The 18625-nt window shown below is 59.3% G+C and overlaps 2 protein-coding genes across 4 annotated transcripts in view; both read left to right on the forward strand.

Moving 5' to 3' along the window:
- The window catches only part of ZNF76 (zinc finger protein 76), a 45035-nt gene extending 32486 nt beyond the window's left edge, over nt 1-12549 (forward strand). For 2 of the 3 annotated variants that reach the window (XM_066233267.1, XM_066233347.1), the window contains exons 3-14: nt 257-337; nt 450-527; nt 2410-2609; nt 4823-4939; nt 5730-5805; nt 7809-7934; nt 8065-8244; nt 9268-9501; nt 9596-9759; nt 10415-10579; nt 11032-11145; nt 11707-12549. In XM_066233267.1, the coding sequence (XP_066089364.1) occupies nt 257-337; nt 450-527; nt 2410-2609; nt 4823-4939; nt 5730-5805; nt 7809-7934; nt 8065-8244; nt 9268-9501; nt 9596-9759; nt 10415-10579; nt 11032-11145; nt 11707-11814 (1643 nt within the window). In that variant the 3' untranslated portion in view covers nt 11815-12549. Of the gene's footprint in view, nt 1-256; nt 338-449; nt 528-2409; nt 2610-4822; nt 4940-5729; nt 5806-7808; nt 7935-8064; nt 8245-9267; nt 9522-9595; nt 9760-10414; nt 10580-11031; nt 11146-11706 lie in introns of all 3 variants that reach the window. The other variant, XM_066233439.1, reaches the window with a different exon arrangement.
- Nucleotides 12550-14171: 1622 nt separating this feature from the next.
- Nucleotides 14172-18625, forward strand: part of DEF6 (DEF6 guanine nucleotide exchange factor) — a 29644-nt gene continuing 25190 nt past the window's right edge. Inside the window, exon 1 of the mRNA XM_066233951.1 lies at nt 14172-14353. Within this exon, the coding sequence (XP_066090048.1) occupies nt 14258-14353 (96 nt within the window). The 5' untranslated portion in view covers nt 14172-14257. The remainder of the gene's footprint in view (nt 14354-18625) is intronic.

Consider the following 18625-nt stretch of genomic DNA (forward strand, 5'->3'; position numbering starts at 1 on the left):
CTCTAATAATAATAATGATAATAATAATAAGTGAGGTTACGCCTCCTGTGAGTGACAGGGAGTCTGTTGGGATCTGTAGGGTCCCTCATGGCAGGATGTCTTCACCCCCGTACCTCTGAGACCCAGGCCTGTGGAATGTCACCTGTGCTGAGGTGCACAGACGTGGCACCTGCATCAGGCAGGCCTCTGCTAGAACCAGCGGTGTTCTCCGCCCTCTCCGGGCCCCGCCCACTCCTCTCCGTCTCCACTTCCGTAGGAGAGAAGCTGCTGGAAGGGCAAGTGATCCAGCTGGAGGACGGGACCACTGCGTACATCCACCAGGTGACGGTGCAGAAAGGTGAGGGCACCCAGGACGCCCCGCTTCGCGCTGGGAGGCCTGATGGTTGGTGCCGAGGAGCCCCTCCCCGGCCCCGCGCTCCAGAGAACAGCGGGCCCTGCTCTTGTTGCAGAGCCGCTCTCCTTTGAGGATGGGCAGCCCGTGCAGCTGGAGGATGGCAGCATGGCCTACATACACCACACCCCCAAAGGTAGGGCCGTGGTCGTCATGACCGGCGGAATGGCGGGGGGCGGGGTAGACCTGGCGGAGGCCGGGACGTGGAGCCGGGGTCTGTGGGAGCTGTGTCCCCCAGGCTCGCCTGAGCTAGCAGTCTCAGCCGCCTCGTCCGGGCGTACCACAGGAGCAACTGTTTCCGTCCCCAGGAGGCGGGCATGGGGGTCAGTAGTGTGGGCCTTTGTGGCAGCTTTGGCTCCAGCACAACCACAGAAAGTCTTAGGGCTTGAAATAGGACCTAAGGAGATCATCCAAGACCAGGAGCAGAAACTTATTAACATTTCAGAATAAAGCTTTTAATAAGACGTGCAGATGGTGTGCTGTAGAACTGTGCACCTGAAACCTGTATAATTTTGTTAACCAGTGTCACCCTAGTAAATTAAATAAAAAAAGAAAGAAAACAAAAACAAAAATTATATGCATTAAAACATTGATTTTTAATAGCATTTGAGACTTTGCTCCCTGACATATGTCGTCAGTTTGGTGCAAATACATTTCTTCACTTATGTATTGATTGCTTGTTTGATTTTAGAGTGAGAAGAGGGGGCAGAAAGAGAAAGACAGAAACATCATCTGATCTTGTATGTGCCCTGACTGGGGATCGAACCCACAATCTGCACCAAGCTATCTGGCCAGGGCGCTCAAATAAATTATTTTTTAAAATAAAAATTAAATAAATAATAAAAATTGATATTTTTTAAAAATTGATTTTTAATGCAAAGAGAAGGACTAAAGCTTCTAAGGTTCTGAAGAAGAACAATTTATTCCTTCTACAAGTAGTTTCTTGAGCGACTACTCATGTGTGCGCCTGGCGTTGCGCTAGGTGGGGTGTGTACTAGGGAGAACCTGGTCCAACACGGCCCTGCCCTCCTAGAGTCTCGTGGGGCTGGAAGTGATGTGATTCGTCACTGGTGAACTGTCCGCCACAAAGGGGACCAGGCTCAGGGGGCGTCTCTGACCGCCACAAAGGGGACCAGGCCCAGGGGCCGTCTCTGAGGAAGGGGCATGAGAGCTGAGAGCTGAGAATGAGGTGGGCTTAGCTCGGATGAGGGTGGCAGGGAGGGAGCAGTACTCCGGACAGAAGGAACCCCATGCGTGGGCCTGGAGTTGGGGAGGAAGTCGGGCACGTTCCAGAAACTACTAGACGCTAGAGCACTGAGGGTGAGGGCAGAACAGGAGATGAAGCCACTCTGAGGGTGAGGGTGGAACAGGGGAGATGAAGCTAGACAGAGGGTGAGGGCAGAACAGGGCAGATGAAGCCAGACAGAGGCCGGGTCCGGAGCACTGAGAGTGAGGGCGGAACAGGGGAGATGAAGCCACTCTGAGGGTGAGGGCGGAACAGGGGAGATGAAGCCAGACAGAGGGTGAGGGCGGAACAGGGGAGATGAAGCCAGACAGAGGCCGAGTCCCGGGCTCATGGGGCTTGAGTGTCGGAGAAGGGTTTTGGTCTTTATCCTGAGACCCAAATGGGAAGCGGCTGAACTTGTTCAGACCCTCAGGTCACCTGATCATGTTTGTGTCCTGCAAAGATCCCTCCAGATGCTGTGCTTCCTGGAGGAAGTAGAGGGGATATGGGGCCACCAGTGAGGAGGTTCTTGCGGTCATCTGGGCCAAGATGATGACTGACCCCTCAGGTTCGCAGGGAGTTTATGAGTTCCCCATGAGAGCTCCATGGGCGACCCATCCTCAGGAGAGGAGCCCCAGGAGGGCCACCAGAGTGAAACCCCAAGGGGACGGACCAGGAGAAGCCCGGTGCGGGAAGCCTCCCTGGTCTATGCACCGCTCCTGACCTTAGAGCCGGGGCTCCAGCCCTCGCTCTCGCCCGTGTGCAGCGTGGGGCTAACCGCGTGTTCCCGTAGAGGGCTACGACCCCAGCGCCCTGGAAGCCGTTCAGCTGGAGGACGGCTCCACTGCCTACATTCACCACCCTGTGGCTGTGCCCTCGGACAGCACCATCCTGGCCGTGCAGACGGAGGTGGGCCTGGAGGACCTGGCTGCAGAGGACGACGAGGGGTTCAGTGCAGACACGGTGGTGGCCCTGGAGCAGTATGCCAGCAAGGTGAGCCCGCAGCGCCTGCCACCGCCCATCATCTCTGCCCGGCCAAAACTGCCCCCTTTAGAGGGTCAGTGCTTGGGCATGGCCTGGGCTGCCCCCTACCCCCCGTCACCCAGCTCCCCAGCTCCCCAACTCATCTCTCTCACACCCTCGGCGGCCGGCTGGGCTGGGGCGTGCGTCCAGCCTGGCCGGGGATGCTGACAGCTGTTCACACTCAGCCTGTGTGGGAACTGGGCGTCTGGGCCTTGCCTCACTCTGGCTGTCGTAACAACCCTCTGTGCTGTCTGGAGAGCCCTTGCCAGTGACTTTTATTAGTCTTCCAGTCCTCGGAGGTCAGCTGTGCTCGCATGTGTTTCCTCTCTGTGACTCATTTAGTCCTTTGGGGAAGGAACCCCAGTGCGCAGTGGCAGGAGCAGATGCAGCAGAGCAGCGGGGGTTCTTGGAACACAAGGCCCGCACGGTAGCTCCGCTGCCGGGGAGAGGGAGCCGGCTCTCCAGACAGCAGTCCTGGCTCCCGTGTCCCTCGGGGACCGATCTGTGACCTTTCCACACTGGGGTGCCCCCTCCCGGGATGAACCCAGAGCCTCGGGGAAGATGTGGAGGGGCTTTCTGGAGCACTAGTTTACCCCAAGATGGGGGGGTGTTTGTAATAAAACTCAGTGTAGCTAGTTGTATGGTAGAGGAGAAGAGGAAATCCTTCTGTCTTTGCAAAATAAAGCATGGAACTTCATAGCAGGCCGCTCTGAGCTGTGCCCGTCCCACCCCATGCCCCGGGCTGTGCTTTAGAAGCAGAATTTGAGACTTGTTGCTGTTGGACAGACACCTAGGCTTTAAATCATGAGCCCTGAGGAGTGTGCTGGCTCTGTCTCTACCAGTGTGACCTTGGGTAGTCACCCCCGTCCCAGGCCTTGGCTTCTTCCTGTCCCTCTCTACGACAAGATGGGACCGGTGAGCTCAGAGCTCACCTGCAGCCTGAAGTCCCTGGATTCCTTCAGTCACCTCCTGAGGGCCAGTGAGACATGGGAACATTCCTGCCTGAGGGGGTTAGCTCGCTGAGCAGGTCTGGCCACCTGTGACCCTCCCTCACCAGCCACCAGCTTCTTAAGTGTCCAAGAAACTTTGTCAGCTGATTGACCCCTCTGACCTAGAGCTGACTAGACAGACCTTGTCATGAGTTTGGCCTCATGCCTTGATCCCCTGCCTGCCGTGACTGGTGACTTTGGGAGTTGATTCAAGAGCTCCTGGGGAGGCCAGAGTGTCCGGAAACAGAGACTAGGGACAGTGTGCCCACAGGGCCCTCCCCAGGAGAGCAGACTGTGGAGCCCCGCAGCCTGGGGCTGGTGCGGATGGGTGGCTCTGACCGTGTTCCCAGGAGGAGGGGGGGGCTTGTCGTGTGGGAGCTGTGCTGAGAACTGCTGGTGCCGGTGGGGACTGCGGGCCTTGGGCGCGCCTGCGGCCTGCTGCTTGTGGCCACCTCACATCATGCTGGTGGCCCTAGGTGAGCTCGTCCCCATAGCAGGCCCCTTGTCAGCGCCCCTTCTGAGCACAGGTCTCCCGCAGGGAGAACAGGCCCCCTCCCACCGATGGAGAGGGGTGTCCTCCCAGCCTCGCTCAGGTGTGGCCGTTCAGACCACCACCGCCCCGCATGACCGGTCATCAGGGCCCCAGGACAGTTAGCCCTTCCTCTGTCCCTTAATGACAGGTGTGGTCGTTCAGACCACCACTGCCCCGCATGACCGGGCCGTCAGGGCCCCAGGACAGTTAGCCCTTCCTCTGTCCCTTAATGACAGGTGTGGCTGTTCAGACCACCACTGCCCCGCATGACCGGGCTGTCGGGGCCCCAGGACAGTTAGCCCTTCCTCTGTCCGTTAATGACAGGTGTGGCTGTTCAGACCACCACTGCCCTGCATGACCGGGCTGTCGGGGCCCCAGGACAGTTAGCCCTCCCTCTGTCCCTTAGTGACAGGTGTGGCCGTTCAGACCACCACTGCCCCGCATGACCGGGCCGTCGGGGCCCCTCTGTCCGTTGGTGACAGGTGGTTTTTCTGCATTGTGCCCCAGCGTCTGTGCCCTCTCTGCCTGCACCTGTCACCCAGGTTGTCCTTCTCCCCTGACAGTTTAGCCCTGTGTTTGGGGTCTTAGTGGGCCCCATACCTCACCTCTTCCCTCCCTTCATTGAGGAGAATACAGAGAGGGACCCCAAGATTTTTCCTCAGGTTCTGCACGACAGCCAGGCTCCCACTCACGGCAAAGGGCCTCAGGTGGGGGACAGAGCTTTCCGCTGTGGCTACAAGGGCTGCGGGCGTCTCTACACCACCGCTCATCACTTAAAGGTAAGCGTGGCCATCCCATCTTCCTCGCCCACCTGTAATTCTACCTGCCTGCCTTGCCTGGGGTCCCCACCCTCAAGTTGCTCATCGCCTACTGGGAGAGATGAGTATTCAGAAATGTCAGCACAGGGGGGCTGTGATACACATGAGGAGTACAGGAGGTAGCCCTGGCCGTTTGGCTCAGCGGTAGAGCGTCAGCCTGGCATGTGGAAGTCCCAGGTTCGATTCCCAGCCAGGGCACACAGGAGAAGTACCTATCTGCTTCTCCACCCTTCCCCTTCTCCTTTCTGTCTCTCTCTTCCCCTCCCGCAGCCGAGGCTGCATGGGAGCAAAGTTGACCCAGGCGCTGAGGATGGCTCTGTGGCCTCTGCCTCAGGTGCTAGAATGGCTCTGGTTGCAACAGAGCAACACCCCAGATGGACAGAGCATCGCCCCCTGGAGGACATGCTGGGTGGATCCCAGTCAGGCACATGCGGGAGTCTGTCTCTGCCTCCCCACTTCTCACTTCAGAAAAATACAAAAATAAAAAAAAGTGTAGGAGGAAAGAGAACCAGGGGATGCTCCCTGGAGGAGGTGGTCTCAGCTGAAAAGGAGGCAAAATTTTAGAAATGACTGATACTGATATCCTGGACCCTACAAAGAATTGGAGAGTGCTATTTTAACTGTTAGTAGCAAATAAATGAATGTAGAGGGCATCTTATTACAATTTGAGGCTAAATAAATAAGTAAATAGAATTGAGGAGCCCGTTTGTATCCTTGTACCTCTGAATTATGGGATTGCTTGTCCTCACAGGTGCATGAAAGAGCTCATACAGGTGACCGTCCGTACAGGTGTGACTTCCCCAGCTGCGGAAAGGCTTTTGCCACAGGTAATCTCCCTGGATGGAGACTGAAAGTGGACTACTTCTAGTTGGGGACAGAGGGTTCTGGGTTGGCTTTGGGAACTCTGTCTAGGAAACCCGACACCAGGTGGCCTTCCTGGAGGAACCGCCCTCAGAGCACTCTGACGTGCAGGGCACTGACCCTGGCGGAAGTCCCATCATGTCAAGGGAGCCAGCGGCAGCGTGATCCAGGCCAGCAGCAGGAGCCTGCAGGGCCGGTCGGCAGGGCGACCCTGCCTCTGTGTCAGCTCTGACACCGACCAGCGGTGGGGTGTTGGGTCGGCCGTTGCATCTCTAGGCTTCACTGTTTCTCTGAATGGAAGACCTTCAGCTGTGGGTCCTCTAGGTCCCTCTCACTCAGGTTTGGGGTGGGGGGTGCCAGCTGTGTCTGGAGAGAGAAGAGGGGCAGAGTGGGCTTCCCAGCCCTTCTTATCTGCCCAGGCAGGAGTGGCATAGAGGCAAGCGTAGGCTGCTTGTGACAGAGAAGGTCTGGAGCCTCACAGAGCACATCTTCATATGGAAAGACAGCCTGTGTGCAGGGGAGATGGGGGGGCGGTGTGCACTGGAGAGAGGGGGGACAGTGTGCACCGGAGAGAGGGGGGAACGGTGTGCACTGGGGAGATGAGATGGGGAGATGGTGTGATCCAGGGAGATGAGGGGGGAACGGTGTGCGCTGGGGAGATGAGGTGGGGGGACAGTGAGCACTGGGGAGATGAGGGGGGGATGGTGTGAACCAGGGAGATGAGTTGGGGGGATGGTGTGATCTGGGGAGATGAGGTGGGGGGACAATGAGCGCTGGAGAGATGAGGTAGGGGGATGGTGTGAACCGGGGAGATGAGGTGAGGGGACAGTGAGTGCTGGGGAGATGAGGTAGGGGGTTGGTGTGAACCGGGGAGATGAGGTGGGGGGATGGTGTGAACCGGGGAGATGAGGTGGGGGGACAGTGAGTGCTGGGGAGATGAGGTAGGGGGTTGGTGTGAACCGGGGAGATGGGGGGGTGGTGTGAACCGGGGAGATGAGGTGGGGGGATGGTGTGAACCGGGGAGATGAGGTGGGGGGACAGTGAGCACTGGGGAGATGAGGTGGGGGATGGTGTGATCCAGGGAGATGAGGTGGGGGGACAGTGAGCGCTGGGGAGATGAGGTAGGGGGATGGTGTGAACCGGGGAGATGAGGTGGGGGGACAGTGAGTGCTGGGGAGATGAGGTAGGGGGTTGGTGTGAACCGGGGAGATGAGGTGGGGGGACAGTGAGTGCTGGGGAGATGAGGTAGGGGGTTGGTGTGAACCGGGGAGATGAGGTAGGGGGATGGTGTGAACCGGGGAGATGAGGTGGGGGGATGGTGTGAACCAGGGAGATGAGGTGGGGGGACAGTGAGTGCTGGAGAGATGAGGTAGGGGGTGGTGTGAACTGGGGAGATGAGGTAGGGGGATGGTGTGAACTGGGGAGATGAGGTAGGGGTTGGTGTGAACCGGGGAGATGAGGTGGGGGGATGGTGTAAACCGGAGATGATGAGGTGGAGGTGGTGTGAACCGGGGAGATGAGGTGGGGGGACGGTGAGTGCTGGGGAGATGAGGTGGGGGGACGATGTGAACTGGGGAGATGAGGTTGGGAGGATGGTGTGAACTGGGGATGATGAGGTGGAGGTGGTGTGAACTGGGGAGATGAGGTGGGGAGGATAGTGTGAACTGGGGATGATGAGGTGGGTGGTGTGAACCGGGGAGATGAGGTGGGGGATGGTGAGTGCTGGGGAGATGAGGTAGGGGATGGTGTGAACTGCGGATGATGAGGTGGGGTGGTGTGAACTGGGAGATGAGGTGGGGGACGGTGTGAACTGGAGAGATGGGGGATCGTGTGAACCGGGAGATGAGGTGAGGGGATGGTGTGAAATTGGGAGATGAGGTGGGGGGACGATGTGAACCAGGGAGATGAGGTGGGGGAGGACATCCCCCGCTGAGCATTCTCAGCCTTCCCTCCACATTCCACTGGACAGGGTACGGGCTAAAGAGTCACGTGCGCACCCACACTGGTGAGAAGCCGTACAAGTGCCCAGAGGAGCTGTGCAGCAAGGCCTTCAAGACCTCAGGAGACCTGCAGAAACATGTCCGGACCCACACCGGTAGGCGGGCCTGCCCTTGGCCCGGTTCCAACGTGCCTCTGGAGCCGGTGCTGTCCCTGCTTCTCGCTCCAGCGTGGCCCCGCCCCTCACCTCGCCCATCCCCACCCCTCACCCCCGCTCATCTCTGCAGGTGAACGCCCATTCAGGTGCCCCTTCGAGGGCTGTGGCCGCTCATTCACCACGTCTAACATCCGCAAGGTACATGTGCGCACCCACACGGGCGAGCGGCCGTACACCTGCCCCGAGCCCCACTGTGGCCGCGGCTTCACCAGCGCCACCAACTACAAGAATCACGTGCGCATCCACACAGGTGGGCCAGCTGGCATGTGAGGACCGCACCCTCTAAGGCCCCACCCCCACTGCTATAGGCTTCTGACCTGAGCCCAGAGCCCTCCTCTGCAGCCCAGCCGGGCTGTTTGTGGGCGGGCTGGAGGGTTCTGTGGTCCCAGCCTCAGAACCACTGTTTCGCTGGCTGGCGGTGAACAGCCTCCCAGGGGTCACCCGCTCTCTGTCGCCTCTCCACTCATCCCGAGCGCTCCTTCCCCGCTGAGTGCCCCGGAGTAGGCCCGAGTCAGGAGTGTCGGGGGGAGAAACAGGGCACTGTCACTGTCAGCTCCTCACCGAGTCCACTGTTCCCGTGACTCCTGTTGTGCCCTCCCCGCCCCAGTGTTACGTTCCCCCTCCAGCCCTCTGTCCCCACACTCCGCCATTGCAGCTGACAGGACAGTCATCCCTGTCCGTACCCGTCCGCTTCCTCATGACCCTCAACCTTACGAGCCTCCAGGGCTCCCCTCGGCCCCTTTATTAGCCCAGCCTTGCCCTGTGCCTCCCTTTTCTCCTCACCTGTCTCTGGGCTCACTGGGCTCACACTCGTGACCCCTCTGGCCCTCTTCCCCAAGACTGTCCATTCGGAGCCCCAGGTCTTAGTCCCTCTCCCTCGCTCTGGCTCTCTGTTCACCCACCCCGCCTCCAACTCGTCCCCGTCCCCATCCCCGTCCCTGTCCCCGTCCCCGTCCCTGTCCCTGTCCCCGTCCCTGTCCCCATCCCCGCCCCTGTCCCTGTCCCCATCCCTGTCCCCATCCCCGTCCCTGTCCCCGTCCCCGCCCCTGTCCCCATCCCCATCCCTGTCCCCGTCCCTGTCCCCATCCCCGCCCCTGTCCTCATCCCTGTCCCCGTCCCTGTCCCCATCCCCGCCCCTGTCCTCATCCCTGTCCCCGTCCTCATCCCTGTCCCCATCCCCGTCCCCGTCCCTGTCCCCATCCCCGTCCCCGTCCCCGTAGTCTCCCCCTCGCCAGCCCCGGTTCCTGCCCCCCTCATAGCCCACTGTCCCCAGGGGAGAAGCCATACGTGTGCACGGTGCCGGGCTGCGGGAAGCGCTTCACCGAGTACTCGAGCCTGTACAAGCACCACGTGGTGCACACGCACTGCAAGCCGTACACCTGCAGCGCCTGCGGCAAGACCTACCGGCAGACGTCCACGCTGGCCATGCACAAGCGCAGCGCCCACGGCGAGCTGGAGGCCACGGAGGAGAGCGAGCAGGCCCTCTACGAGCAGCAGCAGCTCGAGGGTGAGGCGCCCGGGCAGGAGGTGAGCGCGGGGGCACGCCAGGCCTCCCCGTGGCCGCCCGGTGGCAGGGGTCAGCCTGGGCTCTCCTCCCCCAGCCGCCTCCACAGCCGAGGAGAGCCTGCCACCCAAACGCCCTCGCATTGCTTACCTTTCGGAGGTGAAAGAAGAGGGTGACGGCGTCCCAGCCCAAGTGGCCATGGTGACTGAGGAGGACGGGGCCCCCCAGGTGGCTTTGATCACTCAGGATGGTGCCCAGCAGGTACGGACCCTGGCGGTAGGGGCCGGCGGGTCACTCTGGCGGGCACCCTGTCCCACTCTCTCGGAAGCCCTCCCTCCCGCCACTTTCTCTTTCCAGCCTTGGGAGTCTCCGTGAGCGGAGGGTGCCAGTCTTGTCACACGACCCCTCCTCACGCTTCCAGCGAGCCTCTGGGGCGTGCGGAGCACAGTTACCCGTCTCCTGCTTTACTGGGGGGCTGATGGGCCCTGGCCATTCGAATGAGACACTTGGGTGTCCTTTTCTAGAACAGCCTGTTGGTGTCGAGGCCAGCGTGGTGTGAGGGCTGGAAGCCCGGGGTTTCTAGCCAGCAGTATAACCTGTCCCTGCAGCACCCCTGTCGGGCACACTGTGCCTCTCGGGTAGGCGTGAGGGAGAAATAGGTGGAGACCATGGTCTGCATGGGACCAAGCCCTGTGGCAAAGGACTGATCAGTGGCAGAGTGCTCGGCAGACTTCCGGTGTGGCCTCTCTGTCACCTGTTTTACTTCCCTGTTGCTGACCTCCTCCAGCCCTGTGACACGGAGCTAATCTAGCTTAGCAGTGACTCCGCCTGGGCTGCGGGAACAGGACGCCGACCACTCGGGACGTTCAGACAGCCCTCTGCCACCTGCCTGGCTCACCTTCCTTCCCTGTGGCAGGTCAGCCTGTCCCCAGAAGACCTGCAGGCCCTGGGAAGCGCCATCAGCATGGTGACCCAGCACAGCAGCACCACCCTCACCATCCCCAGTCATGGCGACGGCCTGGCCACAGCCGGCACACACACGGTCACCGTGGTCGGCGCCGACGGCACCCAGACGCAGCCTGTACGACCACGCGGTTTGCCTGGGGTTTCCTTTTCCCTCGTCCCAACCCAGTGCACGCTGACCTAACCGGGCTTCCTCACGAGGACCAAGATTTCCCCACAGAAAGGGTGTCGTGTCCCCCCTAGTTCCTCCGGGCCGTTTCACAGAAGGTCTAGAGACAGTTTCAAAATCTCAAATCTACCCTTTAGTTCTTTTGCTGCCACTTTCATGGACTTCAGTCCATTTTCAAAGGAGGGAATTAAATGATCTCTGGAGCCTTCTACAGCTCTGTCTTGTGATTCAGAAATCCCTAAATGAACTTGGCCATCGCTTAGCTCCAAGCCCCAAGCTATTGAGGCTGATCCGTCATGGTTTTATCCGCTCTCTCTTGGGTTGTTTCTGGACATCTCGTGGAGTGGGGCGGGGGATAGTCCCGTAGGTGAGTGGGAACACCTCATTCACCTGTGTTTCAGGTCACAATCATCACCTCTGGGGCTGTGGTGGCCGATGACTCAAGTGTGGCATCCCTCCATCATCAGCAGGTGGCGCTGTTGGCCACAGCGAACGGAACACACATTGCAGTGCAGGTGGGTAGGGTCTGGGAGGATCCCTTGCCCGGAGAAAGGAACCCAGGAGGGGAGGAGAATTAAATGAAGATCTTGAAAGAAGGGCATTTGGCTCAAAGGAGAGTTCACTTCAGAGGACAAATCCCTTTCTTCCTGAACCCGCGTACCTGTCTCAGCCTCTTTCTGGACTGAGGCAGTGTGGTGAAGCCTCTTGCGGCCTCAGAGTAATAACTTCAATGGCCATCTGTCCAGTGGTCTGAAGCCTTCATCTGCTCATGTCTTCATTTCTTCATCAGGAAAATAGGGGGCTGCCGCAGATGATTACTAAGCTCCTCTCCAACTGGTCGTTCCCTCCTGTGAGCAGGGCCACCTCTCTGACCTGGGGCCGTGCTGTGGCTCCCCGGCCATACCTAGCCTGATGGGACCCTGTGTTAGCGAACTTCCTGTGTACTGGGGCCCCCCTGGGTGTCTGTGTGTGGGGGCGGGTGGGGGCGGGGATTCGAGCAGTAGTCCACGTGCTGTGGCCCCCAGCATCTAGGAGGGGTGCCTCACCCCCTCCTTCCTCCGCCCTCTCCTCCACAGCTAGAGGAGCAGCAGACCTTGGAGGAGGCCATCAGCGTGGCCACCGCTGCCATGCAGCAAGGGGCCGTGACTGTGGAGACCACAGCGTCAGAGAGTGGCTGCTGCTGAGCCCTAGAGGACAGGGTCCGAACGAACGTGTTGGAGGAGGCGCCCCATCAGGTGGCCTCCAAGGGCCCAGGCTGCGGCTGACGCGGAAAGCAGCCACGCGGATCTCCAGACAAGAAGGCCACAGACAGCAGCCTAGCTGGGGGGACCGGGGCCCTGCCCAGGAGGAAGGCTGGACAGCCGGCATCGGGGAGCACGTCACCCTCAGGAGCTACGGAGGACGACAAGTTTGATCACCGGGCTGCACTAGGGCACCCTCCCCTCTGAATCCACTGGGCACTCCCTCCCTCCGGAGAGCGCCCTTCCTGCCCTCGGTCCACACCCCTTCTCAGGCGACAGTGGGGGCTGCTGTGGGGGTTAGTCATCCACTCTGACTGGTCACTGTCCCCCAGGGGAGAGGTCTTAAGCCCAGCAGGGGCAGAACAGTCCGATTCTTGCCCCTCCCAGCAATAACCACCTCCTGGAGGTCAGCCGAGATGCCCAGCCACTTGGCAGCATGGACTTCCTGCCACCGCAGCCAGAATTGCTCAGGGCCTGTGGCTGGAGAAAAGGTGCCCAGCCTCCCACACCACCCCAGTTGCCCCTCACCCTTTCTGCGGTAGAGAGGCAAGGGACAGCCTTGGACAACCTGGGGATTGGGTTTAATTTTTTTTAATTGCATTTTGATAATTTTTTTCTCCTGCTCTGGGAAGTGGTGGCAAACGGGTGAATGACTATTTAATAAAAGTTTCAAGTTTCCGCACGGGTCCCTCCCTTCCTCCTTTTAGCTTTGGGCCCCGGTGGCAGGGCTGCTCGGTGCAGGCCCTTAGCTCTGTGTCCCTGGCACAAACTTCAGCCTTGGTGCTGGGCTGGTGGGCCTCCCCTACTGGGCTGGGGCACAGGTAGGAGGATGCTCAGGAATGAGGTGAGCCCTGAGGGGCTGTCAGGGGCTTCCTGCCCACAGCTGACCCGGTGGGCTTCAGGGGTGGCCCAGCAGGACCGGTGCCGCCGCTGCCTGCAGGCTCTGGCTGGATCTCAGGGCGGTTCGGCTGGAGGAAGTCTGGTTCTTCCCCACCTTACCCTGTGTTACTTAGAGCCCTCCCACACCCAGTTAGCTGCTCCAACTGGGCAAAACCTCATGTTGGAGTGGGACAGGGGCTGCCTTTGCCAGGTCATGGGGGGGTCTATGGTGCTGAAGTCCTGGCCTGGTACCCAGCTCTGGGGGTGCCCGCCTATGTGTCCAGGGGCACACTACAGCATTCCAAAACCATAGACCCCGCAGAAAACTCTGGTAGGACCAGCCCAGCCCTGGCCGGGAGAAAGGGAGGCGGAAGGAGGGAATTGATGGAATCTTTGTGTTTGACAGCCCCCTCCACACCGCCTGGGAACACTGCAGGGATTGGAGGTGCCCCAACCCCCTCCCCGCCACCTGGGGATGGCACTCTTCCCCCCGGCCCAGGCCCAGGCCCGGGTGTTCTCTCCTGGGATGCCTAGCAAGCTCCTGCTTACTCTTGCCACCTGCTCCTTGGAAGCAGAGGGGGCAGGGGCATGCCCCAGCTGGAGGGTATCTCAGTTGCCTGTGCGGGCACCTTCAACACCCACGACCCCTATTCCCGGCAGGGGTGTGTCCCATCCCGATGGGCACTGGATCTAAAAAAATGGGAAGCCCTGTTGTGTGGAGGGCCCTGAACCCCACACCTGCCACTGCCGCAGCACCAGATCACCCTGGTGCCCCAGCAAGGCTCAGGGCCACTGGGCCCCAGAACGGGCCAGGCTCTGGGTGCCCTTCAGAGCCCAAGCCCAGAGGATGGGGAGGCAGCGGGTCACGTGCCAGGTCCGCCTGACCAGGAGAGGTGCCCCGGCCGGCCCGGTTCCTCCTCCAGCTTTGTGTCGTTGCCTTTGTTTCCGTCTGCTTGGGAGGAGCTGCCACCACAGTAATGTTAGACGGGCACTAAAAGAGAGGCTTTGTCCCGCGCCCACTCTGCGCTCCACTCCCGTCCTCAGGCCTTCTCACCACTCTCAGGGAAGGGGGGGGGGGGTCCTGTCCTTCTTCCCGCTTTACCAGTGAAGAACGGCCCGAGGAGGTTGAGTAACTTACCTAGGACCTGGTAAGTGTGGAATTGAGACGGAACCTCCCTCCACTCCCCCCATCTGATCCCGAGTCAGGATGGGCTGACTTTTCCCCTCGGCACCCGCAGCCTCTGGCCGCCCAGGAGGCCGGGCTGCACAGGACGGGGCTCTGCCCTCCGGGGCTCGGCCCGCAGCCGCCCTCCTGGAGCGGGGCCGCGGAGCAGAGCGGCAGAGACGGCTGCCAGCTAGCTGCCCGCCCGCGCAGGCCGCCGGCGCGCAGGCAGGTGGAGCTCTTGCTCTGGGCCCCGGCTCCTCTGCGGTCTCCGCAGCCGTTTGCATTTCCTGAAACCGGATCTGGGTGTCAGAGCCGCCCCCGGGCCGGGCGGGCGCCTCAGCCATGGCCCTACGCAAGGAGCTGCTTAAGTCCATCTGGTACGCTTTCACCGCGCTGGACGTGGAGAAGAGCGGCAAGGTGTCCAAGTCCCAGCTCAAGGTGAGGGGCGCCTGGGGCCCCGGGGAGGCTGGCAGACGTACCCCATCGGACCCGACCTCCCGGGCCGGGCATGTACACTGCTGCTCGCGGCACCCAGCCAGCCAGCCAGCCAGTCCCGGGCCTGGAGTGGGGGCCAGTGCCCCGCCTCTGGCGGCCTGGTGGGGGCTACTGCCCCCTGTTCAGACACCAGGGCAGGGGTGCGCAGAGCTATTGCCCAGGGCCCTGCCCCTCCACTGTCCGGAGGGTGGAGGTGGCACCGTGGGGTTCCGAGGGCCACAGACCAGGCACATCCCAGACTCCATGTGATGAGCACACATCTCCCCAGAGTCAGGCTGGGGCACGTCCCCTGCTCCTTCCTGCCACTTCCTCCGGGCTGTGCAGAGAGACAGTTAGGTCCTGCCTGTCAGTCACTTCCTCCGGGAGCTCAGAGAGGCTCGGAACCCGGCCCAGTGCAAGCCGGGCCAGCCAGGTCACGGGGCAGAGCGGCCCCTCTGCAGCCTGTCTCCCAGGTGGGACATCGGGGAGGGGATGTGGACTGAAGACCCCATTGTTCTGCTGCCCAGCTTCCCCTTCCCCTCCCCCACAGGCCAGGTTAGGAAATTGTTACCTTAGGCCCTGAGGCCCCAGTGGGAGGGTGTGGAATCCGAGCCCAGAAAGAGCTGTGGGTGATTGCCCTACAGTCCATGGGCCCTAGACGACTCCTGACAGGCCCCAAATTCCTCCAATCCTGGGTTAGAGTGTCTTCTCCACCCTGGTTCGTGGGGAAGAAGCAGGGCCCTAAAACCAGCGATATTCAGCCGTCGTTCTGCGGGAATATTTGAAACGCGCACTACCTGACTGTGTAGTCAGGGACACTGACCTCTTTTTCCCTTAGACTGTCAAATTAAAAAATGACAACAGCCAACACAACAATAGCCGTTCGGTATGAAGAAATCAAAATGATACCTATTTTTTTTGTCAGTGCCACAGAATTTTAGTAATTAGTTTGTGAGTGCCGTGAGACAAAAAAGGTTGAAAAGGCTGCCCTAGGCCGTTGGAAGCAGGGGACAGTGGGAGACAGGACTGGGGTGTGCCTCCGCTCTCTGGGACCCGACGTCGGTTCATTCATTCACGCCACAACTGTGTACCAGGCCTGAGGCTAAGGCTGTCCGTTCCTGGTGTCTCAACCGGACACCCCAAAATAGGGGTGCAGTCTCAAGGAAACCTCCATTTTTTAATGACCAAGGTAGGAGGTGCCTGGAGACCCCGAGAGATGAATGGAACTGGTTAGATGTTATTCCCCGCTCCCCCACACACACCCCACGCCCCATTCCTACCCTCCCCTTGCCAAACTTAGAGGTGATGTAATTGGATGTTCCCAACTGGTCCTAGCCATAATCGACCCCTTTGCCAGGCTTGTGAGCATCCAATTAACGGTTCTTGAGTCCCGGGGAAGCAGAGTTCACTCCTGGCTTTGATTAACGTCCCTGCAAGCAGGGACTCCCTTATACGCTACTTAATTCCTTTCCTGCCCATCATGTCATAGTGGGCTGTTTAGTTTAGACAGAAGAAACACAGATCTTCCAGAACCGCTCGCTCACGTCCTTGAACTGTTGGCTCTCTGTACCACACCAGAGCTCAAACTGAGCCCACTGCCCCCCGCCTCTTTGGTTATACGAGATCAATGGTGGATTTCTCCCTCCCCTGGACAGAAAACGGGTTCCTCTGGGAATCTGAGCTAGCTGTGGAAGTCTCCGGTGTGGGGGCGGGTGGGCAGGGGGAGAGAACCGCAGAGCCCGGCTCATCAGAGGAGAGGTGGGTGCCTGGGTGGGAGGAAGTCCTGTGGAGGGGGTGGGGGTGCCGGAAAGGCGGAGAAGCAACAGAGAAGTGGTCAGAGGCAGAGGAAGAAAGCAGCCGAGAGGAAAGACAGACCAGCAGGGCCCACCCTTCCCCGCCCAGAGAACTCAGGGAGCAGGGAGAAGCTTGGAGCTCGCCTCTCCTCACTGCAACCGTCCCTGGCCTTGAGGTCCTCTGTTGGGACTGAGCAGGAGACCTGAGCCAGCCAGAGCAAGCTCTGTCTGTCGGTGACAGTCGCCACCTCTGCCCTGCTTTGCTGACAGAAGGGCTGCCACCGGCTCTCCTGGGCAAAGCCGTGACGAGGCCAGAGGGAGAGGGGAGAACAGCGGGTTCTCTGAGAAGTAGCCCGAGGGGTGAGGACTGCTTTCTCCAGAGAACAGAGGCTGGGGGAGAGGTCAGATGAGTCTTCTGCTCTTTGAATTCTTTTTTTTTTCCAAATTTTATTTATGGATTTTTAGAGTGAGGAGGAGAGAGAGAGAGAGAGAGAGAGAGAGTCAGAGAGAGAGAGAGAGAAGCGGGAAGCATCAACTCATAGTAGTTGCTTCCTTTATGTGCCTTGACCAGGCGAGCCCAGGGATTCAAACTGGCGACCTCAGCATTCCAGGTCGACTGCTTTATTCACTGTGAATTCTTGTAGAAAGTATACCGCTCACAGAAATGAGGGGATGTTTCAAAATTCATATGAAGCAATAGAATACCCCCTCATTTTTGTGAGCCGTATACAATGGCCTTTGTCCGGTTGGGTTGGGAACACCAGAAACAGACCCGGAGGAATGACATTTCTGGACTTGGGTTGAACACAGCATTTCTCAGGAGCTGAAGACTGAGTTTTTGTAGGTTCTCCAGAACCTCCTTCTCTGAAGAATTTTAGGCCCTGGCCGGTTGGCTCAGTGGTAGAATGTCGACCCGGCTTGTGGAAGTCCCGGGTTCGATTCCTGGTCAGGGCACACAGGAGAAGCACCCATCTGCTTTTCCTCCCCTCCCCTTCTCTCTCTCTTCTCCTCTCACAACCATGGCTCGATTGGTTCAAGCACACAGGCCCCAGGCACTGAGAATGGCCCCGGGGTGCCTCCAGCTCAAGTGCTAAAAATAGCTTGGTTGTGAGCATGGGCCCCAGATAGGCAGAGCATGGGCCCTAGATGGGGGGTCACAGGGTGGATTGGAGCAGGTGCAGGAGTCTGTCTCTCTATCTCCCCTCCTCTCACTTAAATTTAAAAAAATAAATAAATGAATAATTTTAGGCACTAGTAGCCCTGGCAGGGCTGCAGGGAGGGGGAGCCCTGGGAAGGCTGGGCTTCTGTATGGCCACACCCTCTCCCCTTGGGGAGCAGCTTTGGTTTCAGGCCTGATGGGGGATCTGCTGAGACTTGGGCATCCTCCCTCCTGGGCTGCCAGGCCCCAAGGGAGGGGCCTATTTTAGGGACGTGGGTGGAACATCTCGGCTATGGTTGGATGAGGATCTTAGGAGGTAGCCTGCTACCACTTGCCCTTGACTGACAGCTGGGGAGGACAGGGAGGCCCCACTGGGGCCCCTCCTACGTGGCCTGCACTCAGGGCGGTCCTAGGGGCAGGGAGGGCTTGCTTGCCCATGAGACACCATGATGGGCCTCACTCCTCCAGGCAGCACCTTCTTGGTGGAGGGGAGGTTGACAACACCTCCAGTCTAGGAGTCTGCTGGCGGGATCATCAGCTTTGCCCTGACCCCTACCTGCAGTGGGTCTCCTCAGGCTAGGATGGGGGGGGGTGATTTAATGAGGTGCAAACCACCAGACTCATAGCCATATAGGTTTGCTCTGGCTGGATAGCTCAGTTGGTTAGAGCAGTTGGTGCCCAACCTTTTTTGGGCCACGGACCGGTTTAATGTCAGAAAATATTTTCACGGGCTGGCCTTTAGGGTGGGACGGATAAATGTATCACATGACCGAGACAAGCGTCAAAAGTGAGTCTTAGCCAGATGTAACAGAGGGAATCTGGTCATTTTTTAAAAATAAAACATCGTGGGCCTGACCTGTGGTGGCGCAGTGGATAAAGCATCAACCTGGAAATGCTGAGGTCGCCTGTTCGAAACCCTGGGCTTGCCTGGTCAAGGCACATATGGGAGTTGATGCTTCTGGCTCCTCCCCCCTTCTCTCTCTCTGTCTCTCTCTCTCCTCTCTAAAAATGAATAAATAAAATAAAAAAATAAAATAAAAATAAAACATCGTTCAGACTTAAATATAAATAAAATGGAAATAATGTAAGTTATTTATTCTTTCTCCGTGGACCGGTACCAAATGGCCCATGGACCGCACCGGTCCATGGCCCGGGGGGTTGGGGACCCCTGGGTTAGTTAGAGCACCGTCCCGGAGGGCAGAGGTTGCCAGTTCGATCCCAGGTCAGGGCACATACAGGAGCAGATTGATGTTCCTGTCTCTCTCTCTCTGTCTCTCGCCCTTC

The sequence above is a fragment of the Saccopteryx bilineata genome, chromosome 1, assembly GCF_036850765.1.
Source record: "Saccopteryx bilineata isolate mSacBil1 chromosome 1, mSacBil1_pri_phased_curated, whole genome shotgun sequence".
Lineage (NCBI taxonomy): Eukaryota > Metazoa > Chordata > Mammalia > Chiroptera > Emballonuridae > Saccopteryx > Saccopteryx bilineata.